The following is a 22,346-nucleotide window of genomic DNA, read 5'->3' as shown; positions in this document are numbered from 1 at the left end:
GAAGAGCAGCCAATGCTCCTAACTGCTGAGCCATCTCTCCAGTCCCTTGAATTAATTTTTTAGAATTATGCTTATGTGTTTATTTGTTTGTATACTTGCAAACATGTGGAATGGTTATTTATTTTATTTTTCTTTCTTTTTTTTTTTTTTTTTTTTTTTTTTTTCGGAGCTGGGGACCGAACCCAGGGCCTTGCTCTTGCTAGGCAAGCGCTCTACCACTGAGCTAAATCCCCCAACCCTTATTTTATTTTTCAAGACAGGGTTTCTCTGTGTAGCCCTGGCTGTCCTGGAACTTGGAACTCACAGAGATCTGTCTTTATTTCCCAAGTGCTGAGATTAAAGGTGTTAGCCACAACCACCTGGTTTGGATTTTTATATCCACTGTTTCAAACTATTTTAGTTTTTCTTTTGCTTCTCCTTTTACCCTCCACTGGGGATTGCACCTAAGTTTCATTCATGGTGTATGATAGACAAGGCTTTTACAGTAAGACTGTCTTTTTATAATAACACTTTTACAACACATAACATGTAGTTGATCCTTAAATTGAACAAGTATCACCACTATTAATTTTAAAACCAGTTTTAATTGCCTCCCCCACCCCAAATTACATTCCTTCTGACTGCTGGGATTATAGACATGTGTCTGGTTCATATTCAGGATTGACCCAGGGCCCTGTGAAAGCTAGGCAAGCAATCTGTCAGGTCGAGCATTTCCAGCCTCTCCTTATGTTCCTTTGAGCATTCTAAAGTCTATCTCTGTGTGTGTGTGTGTGTGTGTGTGTGTGTGTGTGTGTGTGTGTGTGTGTGTGAAAGAGAGACAGAGACAGAGACAGAGAGAGAAAGAGACAGAGACAGAGAGAGAAAGAGACAGAGAGAGACACACAGAGAGACAGAGACAGAGAGACAGAGACAGAGACAGAGAGAAACAGAGAGAGAGGCCTGAGTATGTGGGTGTATACAGAAGCCAAAGGTCAACATTGAGTGTCTTCTATCCAATTCCACTGTATTTTTTTGAGACAAGTTTTTTTTTTTTTTTTTTTTTTTTTTTTTTTTACAGAATTTGGCTAGAGTAGCTGGTTCACAAGCCCCAGGGTCTTCCTGTCTCTGTCTTCCTGGTGCTGGGATTACAAGTGTATACCACTGTGCCAAGCCTATATTTTTCTGTTTTCTGTTTTGTTTCTGTGTGTGTGTGTGTGTGTGTGTGTGTGTGTGTGTGTGTGTGTGTGTGTGTGTATGTGAGGCTAGGGGTTGAAGTGTCTTGTTGTTTACTAATAAACTTTATTGCATTTATTGATTTGTGTGTGTGTGCACATGCATGCCAGAAGAGGATATTATACCTACTAGAACTGGAGTTATAGCTGACTTTGAACTACCGTGTGGTTACTGGGATCCAAACACCCAGGTTTTCTGTAAGAGCAAGTGCTTTTTTTTAACTTCAGGGCCATTTCTCTAGCCTTGAATTCTTTTCCTTTATATAATGTAGAATATTTTCCTTCATACTTCTATCATAGTATGAAGGTTTCATCTTTCAATTAGTTTATGTTTAAAGGCTACTTTTTAGTGCAAACATCACATTCCAGTCCCATTGTCAATTGGAGTTGGTCCCGATGAACCAACTTTTAGCTTCATTGGATTGCTTAGACACCACTGGTGCTCAGATGGTCACTGATGCTCAGATGGCCACTGATGCCCTGTGGTAAATTGATACTATGCCTGTCGCCTGTTTAGTGTGCCTGCACCTTGTACTTTCTTAAACAAGTAAGGAAGTTCATGTATAGTTATTAAACCATTAGGTTTCCCTTTTTCAAATTACTTCATTGTTCTGATCTTATAATTTCCATATGTGTAAAGCTTCAAGCATTCATGTAGTACAAGAGTAAATTCCCTATTGTTCTCTGCAGTTGTTCTAAAACATTTCCCCCTAAGTAGTTAGACTTTGAAGTCTTTTTCTTTGATCTTACAAGGCCTGAACTAGGGAGATGTTAAGGCTGATTCCCTGTTATTCACGTGTCCTTTGTAACGTAGTACAGGACTGGGTAGAAGATGGGGTATATGCGTTACTTGACTTGCTTTAGTGTTTGATGGTTCTTTCCCCAGAACTTGATGGAGAGTTTGGATTCATTACTCTGTGCAGAAGGTTCTGAAAGTCTGAAGAGTCTATGTCTGAAACTTCTTCTTTGCTTAGTGACTGTAAGTGACCTCCTATGTGTTTGTCAAGGGTATTAATTACAGCTGAATCAAGCCGAGTTGAACACTTCCTCCCAAAAGTAAAAGAAGAGTTCCCTCCTTTGGTATCATATCATTCCTTTTGGTCTGAATGTGTAGTAGAAAGTTAGTTGTATGTAGTTTTGCTTTTTGGAAATTAATCTTTGGATACCTACTGCCATTTTTAGCCTGAAGACTCTATGATACTTTCCACTTTATTTTTTTTTTAATTTTACTTAAAAATTTAAAAAATTACTTTTGTGTATCCCCTTCCCCTCACATATAGTCATGTTGGTCACCATTTTCAGGAGTTGGTTTTTCCCTTCTACCATGGGGGACCCAGGATAGAACTCAGGTTATTAGGTTTGGTGGCAAGTGCCTTAGCATGTAGAACCGTCTCTCCAGTTGATACACACCATGTTAGGAGGGCTGGCTGTTCTAGGAGAGCCACCATCTTTAGATTGTCTGATTCCTTTTCATTGTGATCCTTGGGATTCTGATTCTTGGGATATTTTGGTTTGCTCTTGACCATTTATTTCTGTCTCACTTCGAGACTAGGGTAGGAGATGTTCATGAGACGTTGTGTGCTTTTTACAAACCTTCAAAAGCTTTCTGTTGCTTTCAGGTTACAGATAACATCAGTCAGAACACTATCCTGGAGTATGTAATGATCAACAGCATATTTGAAGCAATTTTACAGGTAGGCCGCCTTCCTGATGACCTTTCTCTGTTAGATAGACTGTCACTTAAAATTTTCGTCTGCCATCTCAGGAACCAGGACATAGTTATCCCTTCTGCCTCTTGCTTACAGATACTATCCCATCCCCCAAGTCGTAGAGAACATGGGTATGATGCTGTTGTCCTCTTGGCTTTGCTGGTCAACTACAGAAAATATGAGGTAGGTGGGCCCCCAGGGTACACTTACTATTTTTCATAATCATTTTGTTGGACTCAGCCATTTCTAAACGATTGCTTAATGTGGGAGACATGTTCTTAGCAAACTATATTTTTCTTTTTTCACTTAAAAAAGTTTTACTTATTTCATGTGTATGGGTATTTTGTCTACATGTATGTCTGTGCACCATGTATGTGCCTGGTGCCCATGCAGGCCAGAAGAGGGCATCAGAGCCCCTTGAATTGGAGTTACACCTAATTGTGATGAGAGTGGGGTAGGTGCTGGGATTGAATCTACATCTTCTAGAAGAAAAACCAGTGCTCTTAACTGCTGAGCCATCTCTCCAGCCCTGCCCTCCCCCAATATTTTCTTTAAAAATAGAGTCTTGCTATATAGCCCTGACTACTGTAGAACTCAGTATGTAGAACAGCCTGGTCTGGAACTCCTGCCTTACAAAAGCAAGAAAAACAGCTGAAAAAAGTTAAGAAGTGGTGTCCTGTGTGACTGGAATGTGCTGGTGTCAGTGTTGAGTGTTTCACCACGTGTTAGTGGTTACAGCCATTCTAAGCAGTGGCTTGACTTTTCTAAGTGCAGACTGAACCCTGGCTTAAACCCAGTGAGGGTCTGAAATGTCAGCCTGAAACATGGGAACCAGCCAATAGCTGGAGAAAACTGTATTTCTGTATCTTTGCTGTGTCAGAAACTCCAGAAGAATCAATATACCCGGTAAGGGAAAGGCTGTTGGGCATGATTTCTCTGGGATTTACAGTTTTGAATAAGTTGTTTACAGATGCTTGTAGAGAAGTCCAATTACAGTAGAACAGGAAGGTTTTGACAAGAGTACCAGAAATTCCAGATGAACATGAAAAAGTTAGAGGCCACTGAAATCTTATGCAAACCAGTAGGAGAAGGTGTGCTGGGAAGAATATTTTAGCTACTACTATAGTCAAGCCCATGACCAGTAAGACAAGTTGTAATACTTGCTAGAAAGATGTAAAGGTATCAGAGACTAGTTATCCAGCTAAAGCAGAGAAAGCAGATATGTGTTAGATATAAGAAATACGGAGAGAACTGTGTGCCAGGGCGCATGTAAATCCTAGCATTTGAGAGGAAGAGGCAGGTAGACTTCAGAGTTCTAAGCTGGTCTACAGAGCAAGTTTCAGGACAACAGCCAGGGCTAACAGAGAGAGCCTGTCTCAGAAAACCAAACTAAATCAAAGCAAAACAAAAGGAAATTGCGAAGGATATCATGTACAATTATTCCTCGTTTTAATAATGCATTCTGTTTTAGAGACAATGAAAACTGATGGGGAAAACTCTGAAATCTAGGACCCCAAAAGTAAAAAAATAAAATTAGCAAAGAAGGAGCCGCAAGTAGAGTCAGCAGCGACTGTGGCTAAGTTTCCAATCCTCTCTTGTGGATGAGAGGTACACTGCTTCCTGTTTCAACGGAGTTTAGGGAAGGGATCCATTCTTTTTTTTTTTTTTTTTTTTTTTTTGTTCTTTTTTTTTCCGGAGCTGGGGACCGAACCCAGGACCTTGCGCTTCCTAGGCAAGTGCTCTACCACTGAGCTAAATCCCCAACCCCGAAGGGATCCATTCTTACAGGGTTAAGATCCTGGCCTTCTGAGATGAACTGATTGGAAACCCATCTACTGCCCTAAGCCTGTTGTTTCCCTAAATTAAAGAAAAAAAATTAAACTGTATCTAATAGGAAGCTTTTCCTTCCCTCCCTCCCTCCTTCCCTCCTTCCCTTCCCTTCTTCCCCCTCCCTCCCTCATTCTCTTTCATTCTTCTTTTTTCTTTCCTTTTCCTCTTTTTAATAAAGAACTCCCCTGGGTCGGGGAGATGGCCCTGTTGGTAAAGCAGGCATAAAATGACGAACGTGATTGCAGTCTTCGGCACTCTCAGAAAAGGTGGTACACTGCCGTGCACCTGTAATCCCAGTTTGCAGAGGAGGAGACAGCATCCTTGGGGCTTGCTGGCCAGCCAGCCTTGTCTAGTTGACAGGCCTCAAGTCCCAGGTTCCAGTGAGAAACCCAGTCACAAGGCAAGATGGATAGCTTTATGGATAGCTTTATGGACACACACACACACACACACACACACACACACACACACACACACACACACTGAACTTCCTCTGACTATGGTAACGTCATAGAACAAAGTAAAAGGGCTTGCAGTGTGTTAGATGTTCTGCTAAGGGTTTTATGTGTCTTAACTAAGCCTCAGAGCACCAGAGGGGACAAGACTGGAAGACTGGAGATGAAATTTAGGTAATCTGTGTAGCATGTCATTATTAGTAAGGGGCATTGGAGCATAATCCTTCCCTGTCCCTCAGCTGCTGCCCACACGCATGCCAGTCCTGGTACTTCCCAAGTCCTCACCCGAATCCTTACTTCCACGTACAGTGTTCTTTTGGGAAGGTGAGTGACTGATATTACAGAAACAATGTCAAGAAAATGTGCTGTGACTGGACACGTGCACGCCTTTAATTCCCACTCTCAGGAGGGAGACACACAGATTAGGCCAACAAGTGCCTCTGGGAGATAAAGGCCAGCCTGGGCAGTGTAGCAAGAGTCACGGAAACTAAGGCTGCAGAGTGAGGCCCTGTCTTGAAAAGAAAAGAAGCTTTGCTTTTTCTAACGTTGCTACCAACATGGTGAGGCCCGTAGGTCAGCCAATGCTGATTTTTCTTCTCCAAGGATCCACCTGCATTGGGTCTTGCATGCCAGTCTGTAGTGGCATGTAAAACATAATAAACATTTAAAACCTTTTTATATTCTCAGTTTACATGTGAAAGATGTGGTTTGAAATTTGATTAAATGAGATCTATGTGGGTGATTAGTTTTTCAGTTTCAGTTTCAGGTTTCTCAGTAATGAATTTTCTTGGTAGCTGTACCAATCTGAACTCTTGCATTACTCGCCCTCCTTGGGCTGGATTGGTGCTTGGTCCTTAAGAGAACTTTCCTCATATCCTGTGGGTGGGGAATGTTTTTAAGGTGAGCAGGTCGTTGACTCTCATCCCACTTTTCAGAAGTAGTCATATCTTTAATGAGTTTGAATATGTGCCCAGCTGAGACTGGGTCTCTAAACCTCCAGTGCTGTAAGTGATGGGACAGACATTAAACCCCAGTGTCCTGCCCAGATTGTTGCTTGGATAATAGCATCCCTCCTTCAGTACCCCCTGCAGTGTAATTTGGGTATCAGATCTCCATAAATGGCCTCGCTGGCTGTTAAGCAGCTGCCACTTCCCACCCCTGAGGTGGCTTTGTTTTCTGGGTGGGTGAATCAGTCCTTGCATGTGGTTCTGAAATGGTTAGGGAGCCTTTGGGAGGAGAGTGTAAGTTAGCAGCTGACAAGTACTTGTCTTAAAGGAAAAAGATGTTTCTTTTCCCAGAGGACGGCTATCCCTGAGGACTCAGGAGGACAGATTGAGGTTTCAGAGTATTCACTTCTTAGATGCAAGAAACGAAATAATAGGAGCGGTAATAACATGAGCTAACTCAGCCCAGACAGAAATGCAGGTGAAACAGAACTGATAGTTGTGTTTATGTGTGTCCTTTGCACACGTATGCACTTGATCAGTGCCTGGGTAATCCGAGAGAGTCACAGGCAGTGGGGCTGTCAGCAGGCAGGATGCTTGGGGTTGTTATTGGACGCATCGCTGTGGAAAGAGGGCTTACAGAGCATTTGTGTTATTACTTTCTTAATTAGCCAGCAGTCTCTCTTAACTTGGTCACACTTACCTTCACTCTTCTCTTAATAGTCTGTGAATCCTTACATTGTGAAGCTGTCTATTGTGGATGATGAGGCTACGCTGAATGTGAGTATCTAGATTCTAGATGTTTCGGTATTGTCTTACTTGCATACAGAGACCTTATTTCCAATGGAGATTAAGAAGAGAGAAGCTGGGGGTTGGGGATTTAGCTCAGTGGTAGAGCGCTTGCCTAGGAAGCACAAGGCCCTGGGTTCGGTCCCCAGCTCCGAAAAAAAAGAACCAAAAAAAAAAAAAAAAAAAAAAAAAGAAGAGAGAAGCTGGGTTAGTGGTGCTGGTAATGGAAACTGGTAGGAAGAGTGCAGGTTCAGGCGTCCTGTGAGATAGTGTGACCCTATCTCAAATGAAAAGAAAACGGGTTGGGGATATAACTTACTAGTTTTGGGTTCAACTTCCAGTTCTACAACAAACAAATGCAAAACAAATCCCAGAAAGCAAGAGCTTTATTATAAGTTTGTTTTTTGGTTTTTTTTTTTTTTTTTTGAGACACTCCTACTGTGTAGCCCTAGCTGGCCTTAAACTCCTGGTCCTTCTGCTTCAGTATGGGATTACCAGTGTGTCCATGTACAACCACATGTGTGCTTGGTGCCTGAAAAGACCAGAAGAAGGTGCCAGATTCCCAGAACTGGAATTAAAGATGGTTGTGAGCCTCCATGTGGGTGCTGGGAACTAAACCTGGGTCTTTCGCAGGAGCAGCAAGGGCCGTTTACAGCCACGCCATTTCTTCAGCCCTGAAATTCCTTCTTAAAGAACTAGCTTGATACAATTTGTAGCCTGACTTTAGGAGGCTGAGACATGAAGGATGATGTATATGTGTATGTGTATGTATATATTGTCCTTAAAATTTTCTGGATATAGGGAGGAAAAAGTTACCAGATAATTTGGCTTTACTTCCTTTTGTTTCTTTTAATTTTCCTTATTTAAAAAGTACATGTGTGACTTATCCTTGTGACCTTAATAGATCTTTATGCTATGCTTCACAGAGTGGAGAAAACGGGACTGTCATTTCAATATTTATTCCATGCTTCTTTCCTTTTACTTCCTGTTTTCTTTACATTTTTAAAATTATGATGGCTGTGGTGCCACACACCTTCAATCCCAGCTCTTGAAAGGCAAAGGCAGGCAGATCTCTTAGAGTTCATGGCCAGCCTGGTCTACATAGTGAGTTCTAGGATAGCAAAGGCTCGTTTTTAGTGAGACCCTGTTTCAAAAAAAAATTCATTTTATTTAGAGTGTGTTTGTGTGTAAATTTATTTGTATGCATATATGTATGTATGTGACATATGTCTTACATATGTCAAACAAGTCACACACATGACAAGTATACGCATACACATGCATGCACAATCGCTTTTGTTGCGGCTGCTTGCAGTCTGTGAGTTGTTTTTGTTTGCGTCTTCTCACTCACTTGCCTTTTCAGGAGGGGAAATGACGCCAGTGAGCTGTCGGTAACCTACACTGGCCCGTTTGTCTCTTGTTACTCCGTTTGAAATGCTTTGTGGGAACATTAAGCAAAATAATTAGATAAACAATCTTTCCAAAGAGGATGTTCCCAGCCCCTTGGTTTAGAAGTTTTGTTGCTTTGACAGAACAAGTAAACGGAGTTCTACTGAGCATTTCTGCTCTTCATGTCCGCTCTCAGGAGAACATCCAGGGTGCAGGCGGGAGGGCTTTAGAGCTTTCCTGGCTGAGCTGCAGCAATGCAACCCACACCTCAAGGCTCCTGGCCTCTTTCAGAGCATTGTATTTTTTTCTTCCAGGGAATGGGGCTTGTGATCACTCAGGCTTTATCTGAGTACAACAGGTAAGTGCTTTTCCAGAGGGAAAAAGGCAACTTTTCAGTTGAATGGGGTGAGTAGGAAAGAGGTTTGTTAGAATTCTTAGGTAAAGATTCCTAACCTATCCCAAAAGAATAGTTGAAGGTAGCTGCATGCAGATGCATCTGCTCTACTTCAGCCTGAGGTATCCAAAGGGCCGTGTGCTAACATCAAGGAAAAGCATCCATCCACTTCGTGCCCACCTTTGGTCTAGCAATTAGGCACATTCTTTTCCAGCCTTTGGTATCTTGTTAAAGAACACTTCTAGCTTATTAGATCCAAAGCAGGCTTTTACCCAGAATGTCATGTAAATGCCATTATCACTTTAAAATTCTTTGTTTGCTTTTGGTTTTTGGTTTTCTGAGACAGGGTTTCTCTGTGTATCCTGGAACTCACTCTGTAGACGAGGGTGGCCTTGAACCCACAGATCCTCCTGCCTTTACCTCCTAAGTTCAGGGATTAAAGGCATGTGCCACCACTACCCAGCTAAAATTATTATTTTTAATGATTTATTTATTCATATTTTATGTGCATTGGTGTTTCATCTGCATGTATGTTTGGTGGTGGTGTCAGATCTGCTGGAGTTACAGATAGTTGTGAGCTGCCATGTAAGTGCTGGACATTGAGCTCAGGAAGAGCAACCAGTGCTTGACTGATGAGCTATCACTCCAGCCCCCGGCTAAAATTTTTATTATATATAAGTACACTGTAGCTGTCTTCAGATACACCAGAAGAGGGCATCGGATCTCTTTACAGATGGTTGTGAGCCACCATGTGGTTGCCGGGAATTGAACTCAGGACCTCTGGAAGAGCAGTCGGGTGCTCTTAACCGCTGAGCCATCTCTCCAGCCCTAAAATTTTTAAAGAATAAAAAGAAAAAGTGCATTGAGTTAAGTTTCATTTGACAGATTTGCAGAGTTTTCCTTACCCCCTTCTTCCTTCCTCTGGGAGTTGAATCCAGGCCCTTATGCAAGCTAAGAACAACCTCTATTACTGAACCAAATGTTTCTTTTTCATTAGTGACTCAACCTCCCATAATCCTTGTTTAGTCTCAGGGTCTCATAAGTTGATGCTTGGTTTTCCTCCTATAGATAGGGAAGGATCTGGGGTTCCATGAAGGAAACCAGAAATACTGAGATCCCTCGAAGGCCCTCAGGATCTTTCTTGCTTCTCCACATATTCCTCACATATCCTTGGGTTTTAAAACTTCAAGGATGTCCCATCTCCTCAAATGTCTTAGCCATTCAACTCTATTCCTTCTTCAAACACAAACAAGGCTTTCACTGTCTTCCACAGCCTGGAAGAATTTTCACTGCCACACTTCTCAAGGAGTCATGTGTTTGGGAAATAACTGGATCAGCCATATGCTCGAGAGTTCCACACTTGTGCAGCTGCCTTCCACGGCTCTCCCAAAGTAGCCAGGCATTGGGTACACAGTACCTAAGAGCAGATGGGCTCCTCAGCTTGCGGGGGAACTGCATGGCTAGAGCGTCATCTGCTTCAGATTTCTAGAGTCAGACATTCTAAGAGTACGCTGCCCTGATTCCCTAGAATGTCAGGGTCGAATATATATGTGGTAAAAAAAATTCTCCAGTTTAATTTAGTTTCTTTTTAGGCAGTATAAAGACAAGGAAGAAGAACATCAGAGTGGTTTTTTTTCTGCTTTAACAAATATGGTAAGTTCTGCTTATGTTCTCCCTCTTGTTGAGAAGTGCAGGAAGAATTCGGGGCAAATCTGGGCTCAGGAGGGCAGGTGTCTTGGAGGTAATGGTGGAAGGAGGAGAGAACAGATTAGGCTTTATTTGGAACCATATTTTCTTACTTAAGAGCACTGGCTGCTCTTCCTGAGGACCTGAGTTCAACACCCAGCACCCATATGGCAGCTCACAACTATCTGTAACTCCAGCGGATCTGACACCATCATAACAAATACATGCAGACGAAACACCAATGCACATAAAACACAAGTAAATAAATCATTAAAAGAATAATAATTTTAGTTACAGATTGAGATTCTGGCTGGCTTGGAACACATGACAGTCCTGCCCTAACCTTTCAAACGCTGAGGTCACAGATGTGGCTGCCATACCCTCACCAGAACCACAGCATTTTCAGTAAGTTCCAAAACCAGGCTACACAGTGTAGAGGGCAGCCTTGATTTTCTGGGACTGATTTTTTTTCCTATGATTAATTAGTAAAGAAAAGTAGGATTGGACTTAGTGGATGCTTAATTCCATCTCTGGGAAGACTGAGGCAGGAAAGTAGGAGTTTGATAATAGCTTGGGTTCCATAAAGAAAGCTGGTTTAAGAAACAAAGTAAGAAGCAGGCATGGTGGTGTACAGCTTTAATTCTAACACTTGGGAGGCAGAGTCAGGAGGATCTTTGTGAGCTCCAGGGTAGCCAGGGATACACAGTGAGACCCTGTTTCAAAATAACAACAATAACAAGAACAACAATAACAATAACAATAACAGCAACAACAACAATAACAACAACCCAAAACAAATAAACAAAAGGAAGGAAGGATGAAGGAACGAAAGAAAGCTACAGTAAGAAAGGAAGGAACAGAGAAGGAATGAAAGAAAGCTACTGTACACATTAACGTAGACTTTGGATGAGGCAGGTGGATCTCTATGACTGCGAGGCCAGCCTAGTGAATACATGGAGCTCTAGGCCAGTCAAAGCTAAGCAGGGAGACTCTTTTCTCAAACAAAAATAAAAAAAAAAAAAAACTGAAGCAGACCCCAATAAAAGAATTGTCCTGCAGCCTAGGCTGCTTGATGAGATGCACGTACCTGAATCGTCTACACATTCAAGACCTCCATGAGCGTGCTCAAGATTGACTCTGGAACACAGACATGAGTCCTCCCTGGTGCTGATCTGGGAGGAGGCACAGCACTCCGATGCTTTGTTTGTATGGTGCTGAGGACTGAACCCGAACTTTGGGAATGCTAGGCAAGCACTGAACCACCAGGGCTGTATCTCCAGTCAATGAGATTGATCTCTGAGAGAGAAATCTAGAATGGGACAAATACCTGTAATCCCAGCAATTGAGAGTAAGAGGCAAAGGACTTCCTGAGTCCCTGTCTCAAAAATACAGGAGAGAGGGCTGCAGAGATGGCTTAGTAGTTAAGAGCACTGGCTGCTCTCGCAGAGATCCCAGGTTCAATTCCCAACACCCACATGTCAGTTCACAACTGTCAGTTTACTGTCCATTCCTCCATTTCTGAGGGCTCTCACTTCATCTTTTGGCCTCAGTGAGCACTGCACACATGTGGCACACAGACATGCACACAGGCAAAATACCCATTCACAAAATAAAACAAAATATATTTAAAGTGTTTTGTGACAAGGTTTTGAAATTTCTGTATTTCTGGCTGTCCTGGAACTCACTCTGTAGACTAGGTTGCCCTTGAACTCACAGAGATCTGTCTGCTGCTGTCTCCTGAGTGCTGGGATTAAAGATGTGTGCTACCACTACCTGGCAATAAAAAAATTTTGAAGTATAAAAAGGGAGGGGGAAGAAGGGGAGATAAATAAACCTAGTGGATCCTAAAGTATAGGCAAATTTGGAACCCACTTTGGGGGCGTTAGTGTACAAGTGCCCTAGAGATTAGACAGTTTCTTGAGTTTATTGCACACACCAACCGCCCCCCGCCCCCGCCGTGTCTGTGCATCCTTTTCCTTAAGAACCTGATTTCAAAAGAATCTTAAAAATGCTTTAACTCGGGGCTGGGGATTTAGCTCAGTGGTAGAGCGCTTACCTAGGAAGCGCAAGGCCCTGGGTTCGGTCCCCAGCTCCGAAAAAAAGAACCAAAAAAAAAAAAATGCTTTAACTCAGACATACATCACTGAAGGATCTCATGGGCTATAGAAGTGTGAATTTTCTATTAATACTTGATTATGTGAATTAGATATAATTATATTGTTCTCAGGTGTTTTCAGATTTTTAGGCCTAGTCTCATGAACTCCAGGCTGGCCTTGAACTTGTATAGCTGAGGATGACCTTGAACTCCTGATCCTTCCTCTTCAGTGCCTGGTTTGCAGGTGTGCACCACCACATTTGACTTCTAAAATCTTGTGTATTAAAGGCAGCTTGTGTCCGTTATTTACTTCCTTTCCCTGACAGCACATAAGTTCAAATTCTGTGATCTGAAAGGAAAATGGTTTTCCGTAGTTGGTATCAGCCTATTCTCTGAAGTTAAATACTTATTTTCTCTTATTTCCATTTGAGACAGGTTTCACCACTGTAGCTCAGGTTGTCTCCCACTCCCTATGTAGCCCAGGTTGTCTCTCTACTCCCTATGTTGCCCAGACTGATCTCGAACCTGTCAGATGATAGTTGTGGTTTCAGGGCAAGCTTGAAGTTCTTTGTGAGTTAGCTTCTGGCTGAGAATAAAGAGCTGGACTGGAATGTTTAGGTTTAGAGGAACCTTGACACTTTGCACACTTACACACTGAGAGGCTGGATGATGTAGTAGGAGACTCGTTACTACACTTATTACTTATAGGTCTTTCACAGTTTTCAAAGTATGACTGCCGCCCAGAGTTCCTTGTTCTTTGTTTTCTCACGGATTCATTTCTTAGGATGAGCTCTTTCCCCGTCCTCCTGTGTAAAATCCGCTGCTATTCCTCTTCTCTTCCACAGGTGGGCAGCATGTTCATAGCAGACGCCCATGAGAAAATCTCAGTTCAGTAAGTACTTGGGCTGTAGTGTGGGCTCTCTGGCTGAATACAAACATAACATCTTGACAACATTTTGCGGATTAAAAGTTTTTTATGATTTGTGAAGTGTTTCTTGTGTTTTAAGCCACAGTGGATTTTTTGTTTTGTTTTGTTTTGTTTTGTTTTGTTTTTTGGTTCTTTTTTTCGGAGCTGGGGACTGAACCCAGGGCCTTGCGCTTCCTAGGTAAGCGCTCTACCACTGAGCTAAATCCCTAACCCCACCACAGTGGGTTCTTAGAGATCTTTGCTTTAGAGGCTAGGTTTGGTAGAACGCTTGCTTAGTGTGCATGAAGCCCTCAGTTTGATCAGCCACATTAAATGAACGGAATGTGATTGGCATATGCCTTTTATCCCAGTCAGTACCCCTGAGGTGGAGGTGGGAGGAGCAGAAGTGTGCAAACATCCTTTGCTATGTGTGAGATTGAGGCCAATCTGGGCAGCATGAGACCCTATCTTTAAAAAGTTTTTGAGGGATTGGGGATTTAGCTCAGTGGTAGAGCGCTTGCCTAGGAAGCGCAAGGCCCTGGGTTCGGTCCCCAGCTCCGAAAAAAAGAACCAAAAAAAAAAAAAAAGTTTTTGAGACATGATGTTGCTATGAGTAATACTGCCTGCCCTGGAACTCTCTGTATAAATAAGTCTTCCTGGCCTCAAACTTGTAGCCATCCCCCTGCTTCTGCCTCCTAAGTGTTAAGGTCATCATTACTTTAGCTTTGTGTCTGGAATGAAATGACTGGGGGCTGGGTATCCACCTCTTACAGGGTTAGTGGGCAGGGGTGGGGAGAACTGGTCCTGGGGTTTCAGGTTCCTAACCTGTGTTCATTTGCATAAGTCCAAAGGGTAATGGAGGGATAGACCAGGAGGAGCTCTTGACAGTTATTATATGTTCCACAATGTCTACTCTTTAAAAAGGAATCTGATTGTTCTCTTTTTCTTTAGAACCAATGAGGCCATTCTTCTTGCACTTTATGAAGCTGTCCATTTAAATCGAAACTTCATCACAGTTTTAGCTCAGGTTGGTAACCCCAATCCTGGCTGGGCATGGTGGCCTGCACCCTTAATACTACTATTGGGGAGAGAGAGGCAGGTGGATCTCTGAGTTCCAGGACAGCCTGGGTTACAAAGTGAGGTACCCCTCCCCTATCCCTTTCTCCTTCAAATTTTATCTTTTTATTTATCTTTAGTTTTTGTGATGTTGTGGGAGCAAATCCAGGACCTTGTATATGCTGTATCCTCAGCCCTCCCCTTGAATTTGACACAGGTTCATTCCATTCGAAGCCCATCTGTCTGTGTCGGTCTAAACTCTGCTCTGCGTCAGTCGGTGGGAGTAGCAGGTGCTGCGTAGTTGCCCAGCTTTGTGTCCTCAGTGACTGCGTTCAACTGGGGCATGCTAAGTTAGTGGCTAGACTGATTTGCTGATGCTGCTACCCTTTGAAAGAGTTGAGATCACTGCGTTTTAACCCTCAGGGTCTGCTGGGTTTATTTGTTCTATGTAGTTTTTGGAGTTTTCTGTTAGTCTGTCTTTTTTCTAAGTCTTGATGGAATTACAACTGGGGATACTATAGGCCAAGTCACTTATGCCATTATCTTACCAGTTTCCAGAGAGCAAAGTCAAAAGGCTTTCTAACCAGCGTGTGTCAGCTGTTAGCAGACAAAATAGTGTACACACATGGAGGCTGAGGAGACACAGGGCTCTCGCTCACATGCCTAAGGGCATGCGTCCTCAGTAGTCGGCACAGGGAGGGACTAAATCGAGCCAGGACTCTGGCCCATGGATGTACCTTAAAAGACAGAAGTGTTTTTATCCTAATGGCACACTGTTTAAGATATGTGAGTTTCTTTCTTCATTCCCCCCGACCCTAGTTTTTTGGTAAGATGGGATCTCGTGTTGTAGGCCTGACTGGCTGTTGTGGAACTCAGAGATCCACCTGTTTCTGCCTCCTGAACTCTGGGATTAAAAGCATGTGCTACCATTCCTGGTGTGTGTATTTCTTTTGAGGTAACCTACTAGTAGAATGTTACCCAGAAAGTAAAGCTATGCTTCGAAAACATATGCTGTTTTGGGGTGTGCTTTGGACTCTTCCTAGTTTTATAAGATAATTTAGGGAAGTTTATCTGCTATTCTTGCCAATTTCTTGTCTATCAAATTCCATAAATGACTTTAGAAGATGTGAGAAAGATGAAGGACTGGTCAGGCTGTTGAAAAATGAAAGGGCTGCTTCTGAGCCTCCTTCTCTCAGTTGAGGTGGCCAGGAAAATCAAGGACACAGTGGCCCTCTGTGTTGTACACACTAGATGTCTTTTTGTCTTCTCTGCCTTGACACTTTACACAGTTTAGTGTGTGTGTGTGTGTGTGTGTGTGTGTGTGTGTGTGTGTGTGTGTATGTTGGGGGATGTGTAAGTGTGGTGCATGTAGAGGTCAGATGATAACTTTTGGGAGTTGGTTCTCTTCTATCATATGGGTCCTGGGACCCAATTCAGGCCATTCGCTTGGTAACAACCTTTCCCCTTGGAGCCATCTTGCTGGCTTACGTGCTCTTGGGTGTTTGTTTGTTTGTTTGTTTGTTTTTGGTTTTATGTTTCTTGTGGAACAGCAAGGCTGCAATCAGAACAGCACCTTCTGTGGTTCCTGGCCTCCCTTGGTTTTCTTATGTCTATTGTCAACTCTGTGCTCATGAAAATAGTGCATTCTTCAGAACAGTTTTTCTTTTAGTTTATATGACTCAACACAAAAATTTGTAATGGAACCCAAATTCCTTAATGAAAATTAATTCACAGTGCTTCTTGTTAGTTCAGCGGAACTAATAGTAATCAAGTATTAAGGAGTGCTAAATAGAGGTCCTCAGTGGGCTGCCAGTCTCATTTTGATTCTGGAAAACCAGTAAGCATGCTTAGAAGAGGAGACTTACTGAGAAGTCGATTTTCTGTTTCCTTACCCATCTATGTCCTCTTTCAGAGCCATCCAGAGATGGGGTTGGTGACAACCCCTGTCAGCCCTACTCCTACAACCCCAGCCACACCACTTGGGACTACACCGCCTTCCTCTGATGGTGAGGCCACCACTTGTATTATTGTATTCTTGATTAATATGATTTTAGATCTTTCTTTCTCTCTTTTTAGTGTGTTCATTATTTGAGGCAGGGTTTCTCTGTGTAGCCCTGGCTGTCTGGAACTTACTGTATTGTATAGACCAGACTAGCTTCAAAATCTGAGATCTGCCTGCCTCTGCTTCCTGAGTGCTGGGATTAAAGGTGTGTGTGTGCCACCACTCCCTGCTGACTCTAGATCTTTCAGGGTTAAGCATAGTTGTGTTGAGCAAAGAATACATTTATTAATTATTTTAATTAGCCTAAGTGTGTAATTAGTGTTGGTACACATCTGTAATCCCAGATACTTGGAGGCTGAAGTAGAAGGATTACAAGTTCAAGGCCTGCTTGGTTTACCTGGTCAACTTAAAATTTAAAAAGGGATGGGGATATAATTATGTGGTAGAATGCCTGCCCATGAATGAGCTCCAGGTTTAATCCCCAAGATGGGGAAGGAGAAGGAAAAGGAAAAAGAAAAGAAAGAATTTGTTTGAGTTTGGGGCTGGACCAAGCTCCCTCCGCACCCCCTCCCCCCGTATGTAGCGGAGGGCTGTCTCGGCTGGCCTCAGTGGGAGAAGATACATCTATTCCTACAGAGACTTGATGCACCAGGGTTGGGGGATACCTAGAGGGGCACTGCCCTCTCAGAGGCATGGGGATGGGTGAAGGACTCTGAAGGGAAGAAGATGGGGGGTGGCATTTGGGATGTAAGTAAGTAAGTAAGTAAATAAAAGAAACACTTGTCACCAATGGGCCTCCCCTCAAAACAACAACAGCAACAGCAACAACAACAACAACAACAACAACAACAACAACAACAAAAACAACAAAAACAAAAAGGAAGTATATGATGATATGCTTTAGGCTCTGAAGTTCTAGAGAAAAATTTGGAAAGATAGTCAAATGGAATGTTTCATCTGTGTGTAAGAAACATGTGGGGGTGCAAGATGGCTTAGTAGCTAAGAGCACACGCTTGTGTTACAGAGGACCTGGGTTCAGTTCCCATCACCCATACATATCAGGCAGCTCTCAACTGTTTGTAACTTTCCAGAGAATGTAACACTTTAGACCTGTAGATGGGTGCAGGCACATGCACACACACTTTTTTTTTTAAAGATTGATTTATTTTATGTATATGTGTAATACACTGTTGATGTCTTCAGACATACCGGAAGGGCATTGCATCCCATTACGAATGGTCGTGAGCCACCACGTGGTTGCTGGGAATTGAACTCGGGACCTCTGGAAGAGCAGATGGAGACTCTTAACCACTGAGCCATCTCTCTAGCCCACGTGCACACACTTAAAAATACTAAAAATAAAACTTTTTTTTTCTGTTTTTCTTCCTTCCCTTCCTCCCTCCCTCCCTTCCTTCCTTCGTTCCTTCCTTCGTTCCTTCCTTCGTTCCTTCCTTCCTTCCTTCCTTCCATCTTTCCTTCCTTCCTTCCTTTCTGAGATAGGTTTCTCTGTGTAGTCCTTGATCACCACCACCTAAGTAAAAATAATTCTTCAAAGAAAAAGGAACTATTTAAAGCTACGTGTGGTAGTGTATACCTGTTATCCCAGCTGGAGGAACTAGAGGCAGGAGGATCAGTTCAAGACCAGCCTTGGCTCCGTGAAACATCTCAAAAAATTACTAGCCAGGGTTGTGGTAGTGGCACACCTTTATCAGCTCTTGGAAGGCAGAGGCGGGTAGAAATCTGTGAGTTTGAGGTCAGTCTGGTCTATAGAGTGAGTGCCAGGACAGCTACATGTATGTATATGGAGAGTTCTTATCTTAGCATACCCCAGACAATCACACAGCCCCAGGAGCAGCATTAGCCTGGTTTGTCCTCCTTAGGTAGCCGTAGGATTCCAAAAGAGCTGAAAGTGACTGCACCACTGACTAATGCCTGTCCTTCGAGGACTCGTGGGTTGCTCGAGAGGCTCAGGGGAGATATATTATTTTATTATATAAATATATGGCCAAGGCTGTAGTCCAACGGTAGAGTGTTTGGTTGCCAGCACCTTATAAAAGTCAATGTGGTGGCACATGACAATGGATGTGGAGGCAGGAGCATCAGAGGTTTAAGAGCATCTTCAGCTATATAGTGAGTTTGAGGCCAGCCTAGGCTTTATGAGACCCTGTCTGAAACAATTAAAAAATATATACATTAATACTTGGTGCTATTCTTCAAATGTTGAACTTGTTTTGTGTAATGAGTATGAGAAATATCCAACTTTGGGATTGGCAAGGTGGTTCAGTGAGTAGACTCTTTGCTCTGCAAGAGCCTGAATTAGATCCCTAGCTGTTGGCATAAAGGCAGAGAGAGACGTCCCCTCACCTTCATGTGCAGATCATTGACACATGAGCTCAGTGACAACAGCAGCAGTAATAATGGTTTTAAAATGTTAACAAATCTAACTTTGACCCTTTCCGGTTCAGTAAAATGTCTCTCTTTGTTTTTTCCAATCATAGCTAGTGCTTTGTACATAATTATCAAGTTTTTTTCCACTCCAGCTCCCCCTATACCCCAAGACAGGGTTTCTCTGTATAGCCCTGGCTGTCCTGGAACTTGCTCTGTAGACCAGGCTGGCCTAGAGCTCACAGATCCGTTGGCCTCTGTTTCCAGAGTGGTGAGATTAAAGGCGAGCATCGCCATTGCCCGGCTTAGCCCCTACATGTTATATGGTGTGCATTTGTATTTTAAGGCAGTACAAGCACCAGAGAACAGCAAGGAGGTGTCATTGATAGCCAGATCTATGATAGCAAATTGGGTCTGTTTAGAATTGAAAGCCAAATTCCAAAATATCTTAATGAGAAGAAGTGTAGTGAGGACTGCCTACCCATCTGTTTATTCAGGTCACTGGATAAGCCAATAGAAACACTGTACTTCCTCTTTAAGGATGAAGCTTGCCTGGTTACCATGGATATCCAAAGCCATATATGTGTAATTGTGAGTGTGAGTGTATATATAGCTGGGTTCCATGTGTTGTTGGGTTTGGATACTTCAGAGCACTGCCTTTCAAACTGTTGATTGTGAACACTTCACCCACACACTTGATTATGCAATGGCAGGATTTGTGCTTACCTACAACCACTGAGCCTTTAGTGTTCTAGTGGGAAGATCAGCCCACTTTCGGATGACTGTCTCTCTTGACAAAAGCTACTGGGAAGAATTATAAAGCCAACGATTAAGGGATGAAACTTGCTTAGGAAGGGGATTTTAATTTACAAGGGATTTGATTCTGTCTTTATTTTATTCTCCCCTAACTCACTTACTTTCTGCATGGGTCCTAAGTATTATGGCCTTATTTTCAATTTTTGGTTTTTAATTATAGTGCTGCTCTGTAGCCCAGTTATATTTAAAGGGATGTCACTGGCACTATTATTTTTAAAAGCCAGCAGTTAGCTGTAACATTTGTTCACAGCTCAGACTTGACATTTGACAACTCCGCCTTGGCATGAGAGGACTTTCTGGTAAACTAAAAATACATATAGTTCTATATTTCTACTATATTATGTAAGAGAGCTTCCTAGTTATCACTCTGTGTGAGTAGGGTAACTTACTAGTTAGATAACAAAGGAATGATTATAGGTTATAAGTTCAAAATGGCTGAGGTTTGAGGTGATAGCCTGTGCTATTAAACCATAGCATGAATTAAAACCTTTTAAGTTTGTTTGTTTGTTTTTGAGACAGGGTCTCACTCTGTAAGAAATATTTTAATGTTTCAATACAAAAATAAATTTATCTTATATTTGGGAAAAGAGCCAAGGGTTGGACATGCTAATTTCTTTTCATAAGTTTTTTGCTGTGTATTATGGAACCATAATGTGCAGTGTTTCCCATTGTTAATAAATGTCCTGCTCATGCATTGTGATAACTCCAGAGGAATCCATAATGGTTATGAATACATATTATGACTAATACCCCAAACCTAGCCATGTGTTTATAGTTTAAAATATAGCAGAAAGCTATAGATTTTCAAATATCCCTGTGTCATCTTGAGGCTCTTTTTGTATATGTGTCTGTTTTAGACATTTAAAACACTTAACAAGGTGACTAATTCTAGTTTAAAGTCTTTGAATCTCAGGAGCTCTAAGTTAAAGCTGTTGTGGTTGGGTCAGTTCTGATCTGACATCCCCTTGTTCTCTGGGGCCATGACTCGGAGAGGGTGGGAGAGTAAGCAAAAGGATCTTCTCTTTGCACACAGAGACTGGACATATAAAATTGCAATTCCTGGGTGCTAGTCAGTGATGCCCACCTGTTTTCTGTCTGATACTGCGTTTCAGGTTCCCTTCCTAGGAGACGAACTGAAGGGGTGGAGTTTGAACTTAGTTCTTCCTCAGCCTGTGCTCCTTACTTCAGTGTCAGACTTGTTTTCAAGACTGAGCAAAACTTCTCTTTATTTGGAAGAGAAAACTCTTCATTTTAAGTGAGAGACTCATCAAAGTAAAGCTTACTTATGTTCAGTATAACTTTTTCCTTTAGTTAGAAATGACAATCTCTCTAAGAGGACCTTGAACTATTGATTACTTGGGGCCAGAATGTTAGGAGAACAACTTTCTGTACTAGGTGAATGGGGAGTGTGGGGTAGGGGCTCTAGAGGCCTAGTAAGAGCAGCTGAAAGTTTTATGGAAAGCCCTGGGTCCACTTCTGTTGTGGGGACAGCTTACTTAGTCCTTTCCTTGCCTGGTGGTACATTGGCTGTGTGGGTAGACTTGTTAGGTGGAGTATGTTATGGGCTAAGTGTTTTATTTCTTCTGTTCCAGTTATAAGTTCCGTGGAGCTCTCACTGGACGCAGATGTACAGACCAGCAATCTCCTGATAACCTTCTTAAAGTACAGCTCAATCGTCATGCAGGACACCAAGGGTAAGACACGCCTGGGGAGCTGTGGCAGGCAGCTCGCTGCAAAGAGCGGAGGCTTTGGGGCTTTGACAGCTGAGTCTCTGGGACCTCCTGTGCAGGGACAGACCTGCTTTCTGGGAAACAGTGGTTTCTTACTTCTGGGTGATAACTAGGTGGTTTGGGAAAACCTGAAGTTGGAGGGAAGTGCTTAAAAATAGAAAAGGAAAGCAGTTGATCCCCACAAAATTTACTAAGTCTTCTTAGCAAGGCCTAGTAAGTGGATGCAGGCTCTTCTTTTTTTTTTTTTTTTTTTTTTTTATTCTTTTTTTTCGGAGCTGGGGACTGAACCCAGGGCCTTGCGCTTGCTAGGCAAGTGCTCTACCACTGAGCTAAATCCCCAACCCCAGGATGCAGGCTCTTCTGAAGTTGGGTGGGTGGGATTAACGGGTATGGGGAGATCCCTTCTGAGCCTCACCTGCATCACACTGACATTTTGCTGTGTTTGGTTTGCCTTTAAATTCCGAAGGAAATCACAAACAGCACTCTACTTCACATTTAAGTACTGTGGTGTGTATCTTTAAAAATTGAAAATATTTTTCTAGATATTTAAAATGTTATTATACCTAAAAAAATCAACAGTTGCTCTCTAATAGCATATAATATTCAGTCCATATTTAAATTTCTTCGGTTTTCCTCAAGTCTTTCTCTTTTCCTTTTTACAAAGTTGGCAGTCTCATACATTTATATAATGAATTTGAGTAGTTTTCTAGTCAGATTTAAATTTTCTTTGTTTGTATTTGAATTTTGCGTTGGGGACTCATTCTATAGCCCTGTGTGGCCTGTCACTCACTATGTAGATAGGTTTGGCCTTGAAATCATAAAATCTACCTGCCTCTGCCTCCATTGTCATGGGATTAAAGCATGCAGAAGCATGTCGGGTCCTGATCTTTGATCTTTCTCCTCCCACTGAAGGCCTCTTCCCAACAAGTCTCCATGTTGCTTTCTTCT

The 22,346-nt window shown here is 42.5% G+C and overlaps 1 protein-coding gene across 2 annotated transcripts in view; it reads left to right on the top strand.

Annotated features, from left to right (window-relative positions):
* Window positions 1-22,346, top strand: part of Armh3 (armadillo-like helical domain containing 3) — a 181,958-nt gene that overhangs the window by 26,074 nt on the left and 133,538 nt on the right. For both annotated transcript variants that reach the window (XM_087559283.1, NM_001402549.1), the window contains 10 exon segments: window positions 2,098-2,190; window positions 2,831-2,905; window positions 3,017-3,103; window positions 6,873-6,929; window positions 8,642-8,685; window positions 10,314-10,374; window positions 13,348-13,394; window positions 14,361-14,436; window positions 16,378-16,471; window positions 21,261-21,362. In XM_087559283.1, the coding sequence (XP_087415409.1) occupies window positions 2,098-2,190; window positions 2,831-2,905; window positions 3,017-3,103; window positions 6,873-6,929; window positions 8,642-8,685; window positions 10,314-10,374; window positions 13,348-13,394; window positions 14,361-14,436; window positions 16,378-16,471; window positions 21,261-21,362 (736 nt within the window).

Source organism: Rattus norvegicus, chromosome 1 (assembly GCF_021556685.1).
Source record: "Rattus norvegicus strain SHRSP/BbbUtx chromosome 1, alternate assembly SHRSP_T2T, whole genome shotgun sequence".
Classification (NCBI taxonomy): Eukaryota; Metazoa; Chordata; class Mammalia; order Rodentia; family Muridae; genus Rattus; species Rattus norvegicus.
This window is presented reverse-complemented; position numbering and strand designations above follow the sequence as displayed.